The 15,004-nt window shown below is 43.3% G+C and overlaps 1 protein-coding gene across 1 annotated transcript in view; it reads right to left on the bottom strand.

The window, feature by feature from the left end:
* Positions 1 to 406: 406 nt before the first annotated feature.
* The window catches only part of LOC103364719 (putative ferric-chelate reductase 1), a 24,956-nt gene continuing 10,358 nt past the window's right edge, over positions 407 to 15,004 (bottom strand). Inside the window, exons 5-15 of the mRNA XM_008291942.1 lie at positions 13,151 to 13,343; positions 12,144 to 12,245; positions 11,847 to 11,991; positions 10,750 to 10,857; positions 7,934 to 8,049; positions 7,270 to 7,356; positions 4,051 to 4,142; positions 2,132 to 2,190; positions 1,859 to 2,002; positions 584 to 615; positions 407 to 496 (exon numbers count right to left, since the gene is read on the bottom strand). Of these exons, the coding sequence (XP_008290164.1) occupies positions 407 to 496; positions 584 to 615; positions 1,859 to 2,002; positions 2,132 to 2,190; positions 4,051 to 4,142; positions 7,270 to 7,356; positions 7,934 to 8,049; positions 10,750 to 10,857; positions 11,847 to 11,991; positions 12,144 to 12,245; positions 13,151 to 13,343 (1,168 nt within the window). The remainder of the gene's footprint in view (positions 497 to 583; positions 616 to 1,858; positions 2,003 to 2,131; positions 2,191 to 4,050; positions 4,143 to 7,269; positions 7,357 to 7,933; positions 8,050 to 10,749; positions 10,858 to 11,846; positions 11,992 to 12,143; positions 12,246 to 13,150; positions 13,344 to 15,004) is intronic.

The raw sequence follows: 15,004 nt of genomic DNA, 5'->3' as shown, positions 1-15,004 counted from the left end.
GAGTTAGGGTTAGGGTGGGTTAGGGTTGGAGTTGGTCAGGGTTGGTGACTACAAAGTGGGACTCCAAGCGACAGCCTGACATACAAGTGATGTGTAGAACAAGTGCATTTTAATGACAGCACAATCTGTGACTTCCTCCTCAATGAAAACATCAGTGCATGGCTACATATAAACTGCCACCTAATAAAGGGGAACTATTTCCATCTGCATTTAAAGATGTATTCATTTTATATTCGAGAAAGGGCACAAAAGTTGGACAAGTAAGTAGTTCAAGCATTTTGTTAAAAAAAAAACAACAACAACAATAAAAAAACTGACTGTGTAATGATGTTTTTAAAAATGCTTCTACAAATTTGGCAAATGCATATAATCGTGAAAGCAACTCTTCTTTTGGCTCTTCTGTTGCTCATAACTTCCCGATTCCAACCAAGAGCGCCACCAACACGGAGAGGTTTCCCAGGAAGAACAGAGCCATCAGCACAACATCAACTGTTATCTGGCAAAACAATTCAGATTATTGCAGAAATCATCTGTATTATTGGTGTTTTCTGATTGTTTGTTCTTTGAGATGTGTGGGTCGTACCATTCTGGACTCCAGGCGGGGGGTTGGACTATCTGTCATTCAAAGCAAAGACAATTTGAGATTGAGAGATTTAATTCATCAGTGTCATTGTATTTATTATTTTCTTAGTTTGATAGTTGATTATTGTTTGAAGCGTAGCACTCAGGAATACAATGCATGAGTAAAATAGTTCCTCTCCCTGTCTGCTTCTCAGAGAGGAATAAAGGGCATTATGGTTATTAGCAAAGCACTACATCCGTGCAGACCATGAACCGTTTGTACTTCCATTCCAAACAGCATTCAGCTCCACTAAGTGGATCTGATTGATTCAGCAGAGGCACTGACAAGTAATTCAACTTGTAGGCATCGTTCACCTGTTATAAATATGTCTGTTATGTCTGTGCCTGAACCTTTTACTCTGAGCACAGAGGAGCTTTCTCAGCATCAAGTCATGACGAGATGGCAGGTTTCCAAGAGGATAGCACAGGGCACTCTAAAACACTGCAGACCACAAGAGGCACCATAAAAAAAAGCTTTGTTCAATAAGAAATAGACAAGACCTTCATCGCAGATACAACATTGCTAAATAAAGAACAGAATAAACAAGGATGTAAAGTATATCTGTGTCGATTCTCAGTCATGCTACTCCGAGGAGCTTCAGGAGAACACAAGTATACTTGGACTTCTTGAAGATGTTTCACCTTCATCCAAGGGGATGAGAGCTCAAATGAGATCTAAAAGATAAATCCAGTTGATAGTATTCTACTGAACCTCCTAGGATGTAAAAGATGGCAGTTTAGTAGTGGTCTCAGAGGATGACAAGCCTCTCTAAGAACTTGACCTAGCTGGTGGGGTGGTCTGAGACATACCAACATTTCACAGTCGATTATGGAAGCTACTGATGCAGTGCATCAAACCCGCAGTAAAACATGGTGGTGAAAACATTCCACGCTGCCTGTCGAAGGGTTTAGATCGTCCAGAGCTGAACATCAGAGCTGAACTGACTCCACTCTGACCAAAGAGACACAGCACTAACCCTAACCCTGCCCCTATGGTTTATAGCTTTCACTGTGAATATGTGCAGGTGCAAAACAGAAGTTCTGATGCTCACTGGGGATCTCATTTGAAAGCTGAGCTCTGTCTCAGGATGACACTTGTTCATCAGTCTCTGGAGGCAAGTCAACAACTGCAGCTGGTTGTCTTGTTGCTCAGAAGAGAAATGAACATTTTTTAGAGAGGTGAACACGACACTAGCAGCTATCAACAACAATAGTCATGAAAACAAAGCATATTTACCTTGACTATTAACCTTCCATTTTAAATGGACCTCCAACAGAATGCAGAACAGAACTTCCCATCCAAGAAAACCACCCATCACTTTGATCAGCCATCGGTCATCAGTGCTGTCCACCAGCTTCAGGCCTGTAAATATTGCTGCCACTGGATGATGTCACACACAAGCACACATTTCAAGACTTGCAGCAAAAGTATGCAGAATGTCTGTATTAGAACGTTTTTTTTTTTTGAATGAAAGACTGTATACAAGTATAGTGTAAGACAAGAACTTACCAGATATAGCTTTCATTGCCAATCCATTCAAAGCATGTGACCAGTAGAACAAAGACCTCCTGTCAAAGACAAGAGGCAAAATGTTAAATACTGGAGCTGTTGCAGCAAGGCTGTCTGCTTGGGAGCGAACAACAGCATCAGTCATTTGTGGCTTGAAACTACTTGTGTTTAAAATTATTAAACTTCACTCTTGAACTTGGAAGCAGTATCTTGACCGCTGATGTTGTAACTCTAACCCTGTCAGAGACACTGGAAGGAGCTCATCTTCAGTGCCAAACTGTGGGACACTGAAACGGAACCGTAAGGTGAACAAATATGTTAAGAACACTGTGAACTCTTCTGGAAACTAAATGTATGATGTATTATATTCTATTGCAGTCAGCAGTCCAAGCAGTCATCCATACATGCAAAGACATAAAACATCGACACAATGTAGGAAAATAGGCTCTGGGCACTAAAACAGGGTCTGGACTAGAAGCCAGATCCACACACCCAGGACATCTAAGCCTAATGCAACCAGGAGAACAATGGCCTCTTGCCTTACAAGTCTTCCCTTCACCAATTCCAAAACCTAACTCTAACCAAAAAAACACGTCAGAAATCTAACACCCAAGTGGTTTACAAGATGACACTAACCTACAACAAGGTGAACAGAGAGCTTTGATGACGTGCGACGGCCAGTGCATCGCCTTTGCTTCTACCCCAAACTGCTTTGCCGACGGGCACGGCAGGGGGAGTTATCGAGACAGATTTGAAAAACCTAACAGCCCACTCAGGATAACCGGGCCTACGACGGTGGTTCATCAACTCGGTAAGTCAACCCAGGGTTATCTGATCTGATCTGAGCGCGTGCACATAAATGGGCGGAGTTATCAGCCTCTGACCAATCAGGACTACGGACCAGTCTGGCTGCAGAGCGGCTCACTTTACCGCCGAGGAGCAGAACATCATCTGGACCTGATATGAAGAACATAAAACCATGATCGGAGCAGAAAGAGACCAGAGCAGGAAGGAATGGTGGCAGGAAGCTGCTGCCTGTGTGGACGATCAGCTCATTAGTTTATCATAAAACCTGATCACTGCTCATCATGAAGGCTCGTATCAGACCAGCAGCACATCTCAGGACTCCTTTAGCTCCTGTGCTGCCTGATGGACAGACTCGTGGCCTATCTGACATGTTCTACCTCCAGCTGCAGCCCTGGAGGTGTAGAAAGGACGTGGGAGCAGATGGAGAACCAACAGAACCATGATCCAAAGCGGTGCAGCTCATGAACGTGTCCTACAGATACGAGCTTTAATGCTGAAGTCAGTTTGCTGCTGTGGCTGATGTTGATGGAAATAAATATGAAGCAGCTTTGACACTGTCTGTAGCCAGCAGGAGACACATGAACTAAGGCAGACAGGAGCTCATAGAGGTCCTGGTCAGGGGGCACTAAGGGGTTCTGCTGGTCCTGAAAACCCCTCACAGTCCTCAGTGGTCCCTCACAGTCCAGCTCCGATGTGTAGCGGCTCTTCTATAGATGCTGATGAAGCCATGTTGGTGAGAGCTGCTTCGTTTTCTGTCCTTCTGAAGGTTTACGGCAGAGAACTGGTTTCCAGTGGAGGTGTTTTATACCACTGGTCTCAACCTCCAGCAGAACCTGTTGTGGAGCAGGTTCAGCTAAGTTACCATGGTGATGGACCTGGTCAGAAGAGAACTACCGTTGTAGGACCGAAAACCCAGGATTTAACCTAAAGCTAACCCCAGATCCTGCTTCTAGTCCAGGCCTCTGGTGTTTGATGTGTCTGAGAACTTGTTAAATCTCTCTCTCTCTCTCTCTCTCTCTCTCTCTCTCTCTCTCTCTCTCTCTCTCTCTCTCTCACACACACACACACATACACACACACACACACACACACACACACAGCAGGGGACCTACAGTGGATGTTGGGGTCCACAGCGCAGCAGAGCCAGTATGGGCTGCAGGGTTGAGAGGATCAGAACAAGACAACCCAGCACAGGATGGACTCCCTGCAAACCACACACAGCATCAGTGTCACTCACTGACAGACACGATCACACTCAGAACTGCTGAGACACATCTGAGGAGAGAATTTGAGAAATACAACAGAAAAACATAGATGGAGATTTTACACCCTTTGAATTACTCTTTTAAATAAAAGAATCCAACAAAACGAAAGCTCCAAACCACTGGAACCAGCAGCCCTGCCACTAGTGGACGATGCTTTACAGCAGGTGGTCCTTTCACTGTTTCCTCTGCTTGGGCCAAATGGATCAAATCACTGTCAGGCAGTCTTTCAGAACTCCAATTCTATACGTACTTCTCTTCTCGTTGCTAGTGTACCTACATGTCATGACATACTCAAAGGTGCATTTATGTTTTGTAGTGAAATGAGGAGCAGAACTATAAAGTGCATCGAGTTGTTTTAAGGTGGACGCAGCAGATGACAAACAGGATCTGTCCATAGTGAAGCAAACATCTGTTGTTTGATAGTACACGGGTCCTACGCTCCTCAAAAATGAAAACATGTCTTAATCCAATAGAATTAACACTAATGTACATGTTTTGTAGGGATAGCAGATAGAATCATGGGTTTTTGAATAGAGCCACATTTTGTCAAGTGAACATACAGCACAAACGTAAGGTTCTGCAGAGACGTTTTAAGAACATTGAAGGCAGACTCTGATCCAGCCTTTAGCCTAGCATGGGTCCGACTCTCTTCCTCCTCCTTTGTTTTCGTTTTTACCGCTTCTTTCTCTCTCAGGTAACTGCCGGCGTCGTCTCTGATCGGACTCCGTGTTGGTGTAGTTTGTCCACATCACAACCGAGCGCCACAGTTTTAGCGCCGTTCACTGTCCTGATGTTCAGAAAAGTCTCGACAGTAAGTTTTGATGAATGAACGTCTGATAGACAAGACACTCAAAACGTTCACTTTCATTGTCTCCTGAAGGGGGCATCATCTCTGATACGACACTCTATCATGTTCATAAAGTGGAAAAACTGTTCTTCCCAAGTTAAAAGAATTTAATGTTCCATTAACCATGATGAAGATAGTAAAATATAAATATATATATACTGAACAAAAATATAAACGCCTCATGTCAAATATTGTTGCCATGTGGAGCTAACTGCAAATGAGCATTTGCTGGCATTTTATTGTACAAAAGTAATATTTCTCTTGATTTGTGTATCATTTTTAATCCAACTTGCTGTCAGTGAGCATTACTCAGTGAGTTGTTTTTTACTCAGTGCGTGGGTGGGCATGTCCAGTGTGTGATCAGACATAATGAGCAACAGCTGGACAATCCTTGGACTGGGGACAATAAAGGTCACCCCAACATGTCACATGTCAGAAGTCATAATGCCTCAGATGTCGCAATGCGGGAGCGTGCCATTGGCATGTTGGATGCAGGGATGTCCACCAGAGCAGTAGCTGCACAGCTCAGTGTCCATCAGCCGTTTAAAGAATTTGTTTCCAACAGACTGGCACGACTGCAAATCGACCTCATCCTCGTCGGCCACGTGTGACCACTCCAGCACAAGATCGCCACATCCAGCTCGTCCATCTGCGGGATCGGCTAAGACCAGCGACACACACAGCTGATGAGACTACTGGTCTGCATAACAGACGCATCACACCTCAGACTGTCCGTAGCCGCCTACGAGAAGCCAACTTGCATGCTCGGCGCCCTCACCGTGGTCTGGATCTCACTGCTGTCCGGCGTAGGAACCGACTCACATGGGTGAATGCACATGTCCGATGGCCGTTGGCACGCTGGAGAAGACTGATGTTCACGGATGAATCCAGGTTCCAGTTGTATGGTGCAGATGGACGACAGCGTGTCTGGTGATGTGTGGGTGAACGGTTTTCAGATGCAGATGTTATGCCCAGGGCTGCCCATGGAGGTGGTGGCATGATGGTGTGGTCAGGCATCACATACGGGCACAGAACACCATTGCACTTCACTGAAGGGAACCTTAATGCACAAAGATATTGGGACGAGATTCTCACCCCAAATGTTGTGCCGTTTGTGCGCCAGCATGACATCACCTTTCAACATGACGATGCTCGACCTCATGTTGCCCACATCTGCATGGAATTCCTTCAAACAGAGGACACTGAAGTTCTGGACTGGCCTGCATATTCGCCCGTGTTCCAGTTCCAGGCAATGTGGGTCAGCTCCGTGTGGCACTCCAGGAGGAATGGAATAACATTCCACAGGCCACCATAGACAATCTGATCAACTCCATGTGAAGAAGATGTGTTGCTCTGAGAGATGCAGCTGGCACAAGATACTGAAAAATCAAATTCCTCAACCTGACCCCTGTCATGTTCAAAGGACTGTCAATCCGCTACAAACGGCTGGACCACGATGTTATCAATGCTGATATGAAGATCAGTAATTACTGAAAATACATTTTGAGTTTCTCTGTATATTGCGGAACCCAAATGTTAATAAAACTCTTATATTTGACATAAGGGGTGTTTATATTTTTGTTCAGTGTATATATATATATGAAATGAATGAAAATGAATGAAATGTAATGAAAAATACTTTATTTATCCCAGAAGGGAAATTCAATCTTGTAAAAGCTCACTTTTTTTTTTTTAAATCAATAAAATCAATATATATATATATATAGATACCTCATCCACATTCAAACAAGGATTTTACCCCAACCATTCACTAACTATCCATCCATCATCTCTACACCTTCATCCTCACTAGGGTCATGGGGGGCGGAGTCTATCCCAGCTGACTCAGGGTGAAGGCAGGTTCACCTGGACAGGTAACCAGCCTATCACAGGGCTACACTTAGAGACAGACAACCAAGCACACTCACATTCACACCTACGGACAATTTACAATCACCAATTAACCTCAGCATGTTTCTGGACTGTGGGAGGAAGCCGGAGAACCCGGAGAGAACCCACGCTGCACGGGGAGAACATGGAGACTCCACGTAGTAAGATCCCGGGTGTCCTCACCGGGACGCCAACCGGCGACCTTCTAGCTGTGAGACGCTAACGGTGCTAACCACCGAGACACCTGCAGCCCATGCACTAACTAAACTTCCTCAAATCATCAAAAGAAGCTGCAAAAAGACTGAGTCCTATCAGTGCTGTGTACTGACCTCAGACCATTCCTTAACATATGAGAAAGAGAGGATGAAGGCAGTGATTGTGGCTGCTACTGTCACACTCATCACTGCAACGTGGACCTGGAGAAACACAAAAAATACGTGATACTGTAGAGGCCAAACATGTAGAACGCAAAGGTGGAAAAGGACACAGGAAGATTGGTGACCAATTAAAATCAGTCAAAAGGTGGATGTTTTGGGAGGAGTTTGCAAAAGTATGACAGAAGAGTAAAGAGTTATTTATTCAGTCAAAAGCGTGAGATTTTCGTCTGTATTAAATAAACATCATTCATGTCAGATGTTGAACAGTGTGAAGCTTTTTTTTTTTGGACCATGTTTGACAAGACTGACCATCACTGGGTCTGGCTTTGCAGCAGAGTCACAACAAAAACCTAAACTTATGTTTTTAGTTTTTAAACACTGTTCAGCTTAGATGTAATGCAGTTCCTCTAAGGCGGTACAGTTGGGTGATATTGCACAGCAGTGAGCTCACTTCTGTTGATTCTATCTTGAACATCTACCCAGTGAGTCTCTACTTCTGGACTCTACATTTTCATACATGTTTGATTTTACATTGTGTGTTTTCCTATGTGGACCAAATTGCACATTAAAAACAAGAAGTAAGCCTGTGATGCATCGTTTATCCATTTAGTCTTACCACAAACCAGACTTCTTTGCCACACACTTTCTGGTTTTTGCCCACTCCTCTCAGATATCGGGCTGCCATCATTCCCAGTGATCCTGTGGTCATCCAGGCGATCAGCATCAGAGCTCCTGAAAGCCAACATAATGTTTGAACGTTCCAACGTCGATTTCTTTCTTTTGTCCAAACATTTGACTGCAGTTGGATGGCACCTGGACACAGATGTGTAACTCCCTTACATTCCCCACTGCACTGCCCAGAGCAACCACACCTTAAAGCCCATTTCTGTCATTTTGCTTACATTTTTCAAGGGTTTTTGTGGGATGCCATCTGTTGGTGGCAAACATACAGTACTTAGTTTCAGGTTTTTGATGGTGGGGATGAAAAGATGTTGTACAACTGAATGCTTCCAAGTATAGCAGATGCACACAAAGATTAACACCTAAACAGAAAAAAACAAGGTTACAGTGGGCTCAGGAAAAGCAATGGTGGATGACTGGATGAAAGTCATATTCAGTGATGAATCTGCATTGGGCAAGGTGATGATGCTGGAACTTTTGTCTGGTGCCGATCAAATGAGATTTATGAAGACGACTGCCTGAAGAAGACACGCAGGTTTCCACAGTCACTGATGATATGGGGATGCATGTCAGGTAAAGGCACTGGGGAGATGGCAGTCATTACGTCTTTAATAAATGCACAAGTTTACATTGAAATTTTGAACACTTTTCTTATTCCATCAATTGAAAGCATGTTTGGGGATGATGACGTCATTTTTTAAGATGATAATGCATCTCGCCATAGAGCAAAAACTGTGAAGGCTTTCCTTGAAGAAAGACTCATAAGGTCAATGTCATGGCCTGCAAATAGTCCAGATGTCAATCCAACTGAAAATCTGTGGTGGAAATTGAAGAACATGGTCAACAAGGCTCCAACCGGCAAAGCTGATCTGGCAACAGCAATCAGAGAAAGTTGGTGCCAGTTTGACGGAGAGTGCTGTTTGTCACTCATTAAGTCCTCAGAGCCTGCAGGCTGCTATAAAAGCCAGAGGTGGTGCACCAGAGTACTAGTGGTGTGTTGTAGTGTTTGTTTGTTTGTTTGTTTGTTTTTCATGATTCCATAATTTTTTCCCTGTGCTTGATTTAAAAAAGCAATTGTTATTGACCACCACACTTTTTTTCTTGATTTTTTTTAGTGTTTCTTAAAATCAGAAAGTTGCCATTTTAAATGACTTCAGTTTTGTGGCATGTCTGTGATCTGCTTTTTTTCTACAAAATTAAACAACTGAATGGAAATCCTCCAAGACTGGTGATTCCATCATTTTTGCCAGGAGTTGTAGTTCTGTGTCCATTTTTGCAGTTGGTATTGTATTCAGTTCTGTAGCCTTTGACCTACGTCCAGTTAATACTTCCTGTAGTTCCTTTAGTGAAATCTCCCTGGTCCTGTATATTCTTGTAAATAGTTTGGTTTTGTGTAACTATCTTTGTAAAAATTTTCATTGTGGACGTCCTGTCCACTGTGTCTTTGTCCACAGTTTACTCTCTGAACCTGATCCATAACCCTAAACAATATGCAAAACTGTATTTTTTAAAAAAAACACCTAAAGAAAGAGAATATTTCTGTTGTACTGTCTGTTTATATGTAGTTGTGTTGGAGCTTGTATATGAACTATGCATGGAAAACATGTACAAATATATAAAACCACCACTCGGAAAGCATCCTCTTGTTCCAGGTGTTCGAGCCAACAGAGACCAATATCCAGTCTGACATGACCTCTGCCTTTGGCTCCACCTAGTGGAGCATTTTTGGGTTTGCTTCTGTTTTGTGCAACATGCCGGAGTGATGGGGAACCAGGTGCTTTGAGTTGGCAATCAGCCGATTGGTCCAGCTGCAGTGAGGCGTGGCTTGCCTTCCACTCCTCAGACCTGCATTCACCATTTAAGACGCCAGCAGCCACAAGTCGACGCCGGATTGTAGTAAAACCCACGTTAGTTTTCTGGTTGTTCATATACTCTGCTCGTTGTTTCGATTCTGCTTCTAACTCGACTCTCCTGTGCTCCACTTTCACCACGCTCGCTGCCAACTGAGATCCACTACTCATTCCCTTCACCTCACTGTTGGATTCTTCTGGCTCCAGCTCTCCATATCCTCTGTGTCCCTCCGCTGAAGTCATCTGGTCCACCTTCGTCTCCTCCGTCTCCCCTCCATGCATTCAGAGTTGTAGTTTAAGCCGGTCTCTCGTCTACTCTACCAGTAGGACCAGTATTAGGTTTGTATTCGTCGCGATAAGTTTGTTTGTTAATCTGTAAATTTAGTTCGTCGTCCTTTAGAGGACGTCTTGATAAATGTCCTGAGAGTAAGTATTCGTTAGCGGTAGTTTATATTACCTATTTGTTTGATACCTTGTTTCATATTCATATTAGTATTTAGGAATAAATCTTATTCATTGATTTCAACTGTTGGGTGGTCGTGTCATTTTGTCTGCACCTTGTGTGTCAAACTGTGACACAGTTTTTCTGAAACTCTTGAAAAACCTGTTGCAAAACAATTCTGAACCATCTGACATTTTGACCTGTATACAGGTCATCTGTTGGGAACATGAATGTCTGAAACAAATCTGACTGCATCTATCAGTTAGATGTTGAAATATTTCCATTTGGACCAAAGTGGTGGGTCTGCTAACTGGTACACTTCTGTTTTAAACAGCCAATGCATTATCCAGCCCGTTCACAAGAGCGTTTATTTAGTGGCTGTCAAGGTGTCGAACACACCAAGTGACTAACTGTAGTGTATATATAAAATGAGTGTGTGCTTCCACTTTGAAATCTCACCGTGCGCTTTGATGATATGAGGCAATCCAGCTTTTCGGACAAGCCCAGGTTTGGAAATGTCTACCTTGTCAGTGCTGGTGAAAGTACCCGTATGGAGCTGGATTTGTCCTGTAGCACACACAGACATCACAAAACATCACATATTTCTCCAGCCAACTACGTTTATGTATGAATTACTATGATACTGCACTTTAAAGTGATGGGGGTTAAACACAGGCACGTGAGTGGGTCACACTGAACGTCCACACGTCTAGAGCACGTAATTTGTGATTCCGATGCAAGCTAGCTTACATCTGGATATATATATATATATTATATCTTTTCTTATATATCTTAGATCTATATACTCTTAAAACCAGTAAAAAAAAAAAAAACTAACAGTCCACAGTTCAGACAAAGACTGAGGGAATTTGTAGGGACATGAAACAAACAGCTGTTTGTTTTTAATCTGTAAAGCACTTTGAATTATATTTAGTATGAAAAGTGCTTTAGAAATAAAGATTGATTGATTGATTGATTGAGCTGTGTGAGGGACTGCCAGACTGAAGAGATGTGGAGGGGCGTCTAAATTTAAGATTCCCATCGACCATTTCTCTGAAAACACAAGAACTGGGGTGCAGTAAGAATGTAGCAGGTCCTCTGAACTAATCAGAATGTCCAACTGTTTATTAAGGCAAGAGCGAAGCACGGTGGAGGTTAGAAAGTCAACTGATGCATAGAAACCAGTCATGACCGTTTTTTGAAATCCTCTTTACAGAGTTTTTTCAGAACTTTTCCACAGTAAACTGTTGACGCTGATGTGACTGGCAGACACTGCCTCCACTGAATCTCCACTATTGATCAGATTTATGTGATAGAAGCACCAGTGTGAAAACAGCATCCTTACAAGCTAATTATATTATTTCTTATGTGCAGATATTACCTACCCACTCGCATAATTTAAGTCCTCAATTCAACAACTGTCAGTGCAAAGAATCATGGCCAGCTAGTTGTGAAAGAGCTCAGACTTTTTTCCATGTGGCCTCTGGCATGAAACCTTTGGACACCCATGCTGTACTCATGATATCTTCATTCCTCCTCCAACCTGTTTCCATTACCGTTGTCACTGGGTCCATGGGCAAACATTAGGTGGTAGGTTTTGTTGAAGCCAGAAGTCCTCTGAGTAGAAACAGTGTTCATGGAAGTGAAGGAACAGCTGATCACACTGTCCTGCATTGATGCTTTTACTTCAGAAACATTCCCCTGTTGTATAGAAAGAATTCATTATCAATCTGAATCCAAACAAATTAATGTTCACGCTTGGCAGCACCAGAACAATAGAAATGTCACGGTATGACAAACAATATTCTGACCGTGTCATGATGTAAATCATTGGAATCAGAAGAACTCAGTACCAGAGGCAGTGCTTGTGGGGTCGTACGTCCTGTTGAGAAAGCATGCTGCAGCCGCACCAGTCCACTGCTGCTTATGCCACATATGTAGATGTCATCATCTCCCTGAGAAAAGACAAGCTCAGTATACAGTAGTCGCATGCCTTCAACAGAAGTGGCTCCTTTTGAAAATGCTGTGTTTCTCTTACAGCACATGAATATCAGCCTGCTGAGAAACTCAGTGCCTGCAGTGTTTTCAACAGTATGACGTCTAAAACTCAAACTCTTGAGTTCAAGAAGCCAGACAGTTTTTGTTGTTACAGAGAAGAGGATGATGGCTTTGCTGGGGACCATGAATGTACTCAGTAACTGCCAAACAATTAGATGTTCATATTGCTGAGGCCCAAATGAAACTGGCACCACAAGAAACACTAGTCAGAGTGATTCACACTGAAATAAAATCTGTCCAAAGCTAAAATGCTGACCAAATAACAAACAGTACTGCCCTTTACAAAGCTAAAGTCACAGTCTTCCACTGGGCATTGTTAGAAATTGGATCTTGGTATATGGCATAACTGAATGACTAACAGTGTGACGAAGCTGACGGACTGACTTCGGTCCATGATATCTCTGTTTTTTTTCACCCTTGTTTTCATCCCCTGTGTCTCTTGTGGCCCTCTGGTTCTCAGAAAGTGTGACTACAGATACACAAAATGGAATTAAGCGCATACTACATCAGAATGTGTCATAAGGTCATCAGCAAACTTTGATCAAACACCAACCAGGTCTAAACAAATATAGTGACTGATTCAGGGTTGTGGTTCCATTCTACAAACTCTAAAGTTGTCAGGGGAAATATCCCACTGTTGTTGATGAATGATTTTGCACTGATCACAAAATATGTTGGCAAGTCGTTGCATTGCAGCTATTTTTTCCAGATGTGTGCTGTTATAAACAAGTACACAAAAAGCTTCATTACTGCAGAGGCTGAAAAACATGAAATATTTCATAGAATTTTGTCTTTACATTACCATCATCTGATCATCAGAAAATCCAAAAGAGATGTATCCATTAGAAGGACCCGACATCTCATAGCGGACGGCGCCACCACTGGCAGGCAGCATCATAGCTGACAAGAAATAACAGTCAGCACTGGCTGCAGGATCACAGTTTGAAGGCTGACTGAAGCACGCCTTGGTGACACCGCAGTCTGCTCTGGAAATACTCATCTACATAAACACACAACAGAACAACGACAAAGTAAAGCTGTACAACCGTGTCATAGGAGCACAGGTCACCCATAGTACTCAGGAGTAACAGGACAGTGGGTTTCCCCTGGCACAAAATGTGCTATGAATCTTTGTTTCCATGCACAAGTAGTGTAAAGCGGCACAGTTAAGACAGTTTTTATTGAAATCAGACATTCAGTACTTGACAGCTCTTGGTATGGAATGCTATGGACAGCTATGGAAAGATGAACAGACCTGGAAGTGAAAAAGAGGGCATCAGTGTCTTTCAGACAGCATTAAGCAATTGTTAAAGATGACTCAAAGATCGGACACCCAGATGGCTCACCAGCTGAGTGGGCGACCCATGAACAGGCTGTAGGTCTCCGACGCAGCGTCATGAGTTTGAGTGTCGCTCATGACCATCTGCTGCAGGTCCTCCCTCCACTTTCCTGTCTCGCTCTCTCACTATCCTGACTATTCCTCCATCCATCATCTCTACACCGTCATCCTCACTAGGGTCATGGGGGGCGGAGTCTATCCCAGCTGACTCAGGGTGAAGGCAGGTTCACCTGGACAGGTAACCAGTCTATCACAGGGCTACACTTAGAGACAGACAACCAAGCACACTCACATTCACACCTACGGACAATTTACAATCACCAATTAACCTCAGCATGTTTCTGGACTGTGGGAGGAAGCCGGAGAACCCGGAGAGAACCCACGCTGCACGGGGAGAACATGGAGACTCCACGCAGGAAGATCCCGGGTGTCCTCACCGGGACGTGAACTGGCGACCTTCTAGCTGTGAGGCGCTAACGGTGCTAACCACTGAGACACCTGCAGCCCCTGTCCTGACTAATAAAGGCAAAAAAATGCCAGAAAAAATAATAATATTGAAAAAAAAAACAACTCAACAACTGGCAAGTCCATGACAACAATACAGGACAGCAGTCTACAAAGAGCTATGCCAGTTCATTAAAGTCATTAACAAGGAGAGCAAGGATCAAGAAAAGAACTCATGCAGATTGTGGAAAGAACACAATCTGCCAGATACAGCTGTTGGATAAAAGGCTAAATCCACGTTTATTTAAACCTGTCATACCGTCTGTTCATGTGACCACTGAAAGTCTAAGTGCAGACACAGCAGGCAGATTGTGGAAAGGAACAAGCTTCAATGAAGGAACCTACTGAGATGTGCAGGTGACCAGGCAAAAATACGTCAATAGAGAAAGAAATCAAAACTAAATCCACAAAAATCTAACTAACAAAAACACAAATCATAGGTGGAAGAAGAAAAACTGATAGGAGGGTAGCAAAACATGGTGGCAAAGACAAAGGCAGACACAAAACCATTCAAGCACTGAGAACTAACTGAGGACACAAGATGCAGATGGATGACGAGACACCAGTGATCCTCATCTGGGTCATCAACAGGGAGGAAAAGCAGAAGAAAGGACAGAAGTAAAAACACAAGCCAACACAAGGAAGGGTCATTTAAAAATAAAACCCCCCAAAAAATGGGATTTTTACATCAACCATTTAGAAAGTTTGTTTTGAAGCCTGACTGAAAGTAAATGAACAAACTGGCTACTACCTAGAACAGCCATTTCTCCAACCGCACTGAGAATCTCTGCTGCTGCTGCTGGTTCTTGTAGC

Source organism: Stegastes partitus, unplaced genomic scaffold, assembly GCF_000690725.1.
Source record: "Stegastes partitus isolate 25-593 unplaced genomic scaffold, Stegastes_partitus-1.0.2 Scaffold771, whole genome shotgun sequence".
Lineage (NCBI taxonomy): Eukaryota > Metazoa > Chordata > Actinopteri > Pomacentridae > Stegastes > Stegastes partitus.
This window is presented reverse-complemented; position numbering and strand designations above follow the sequence as displayed.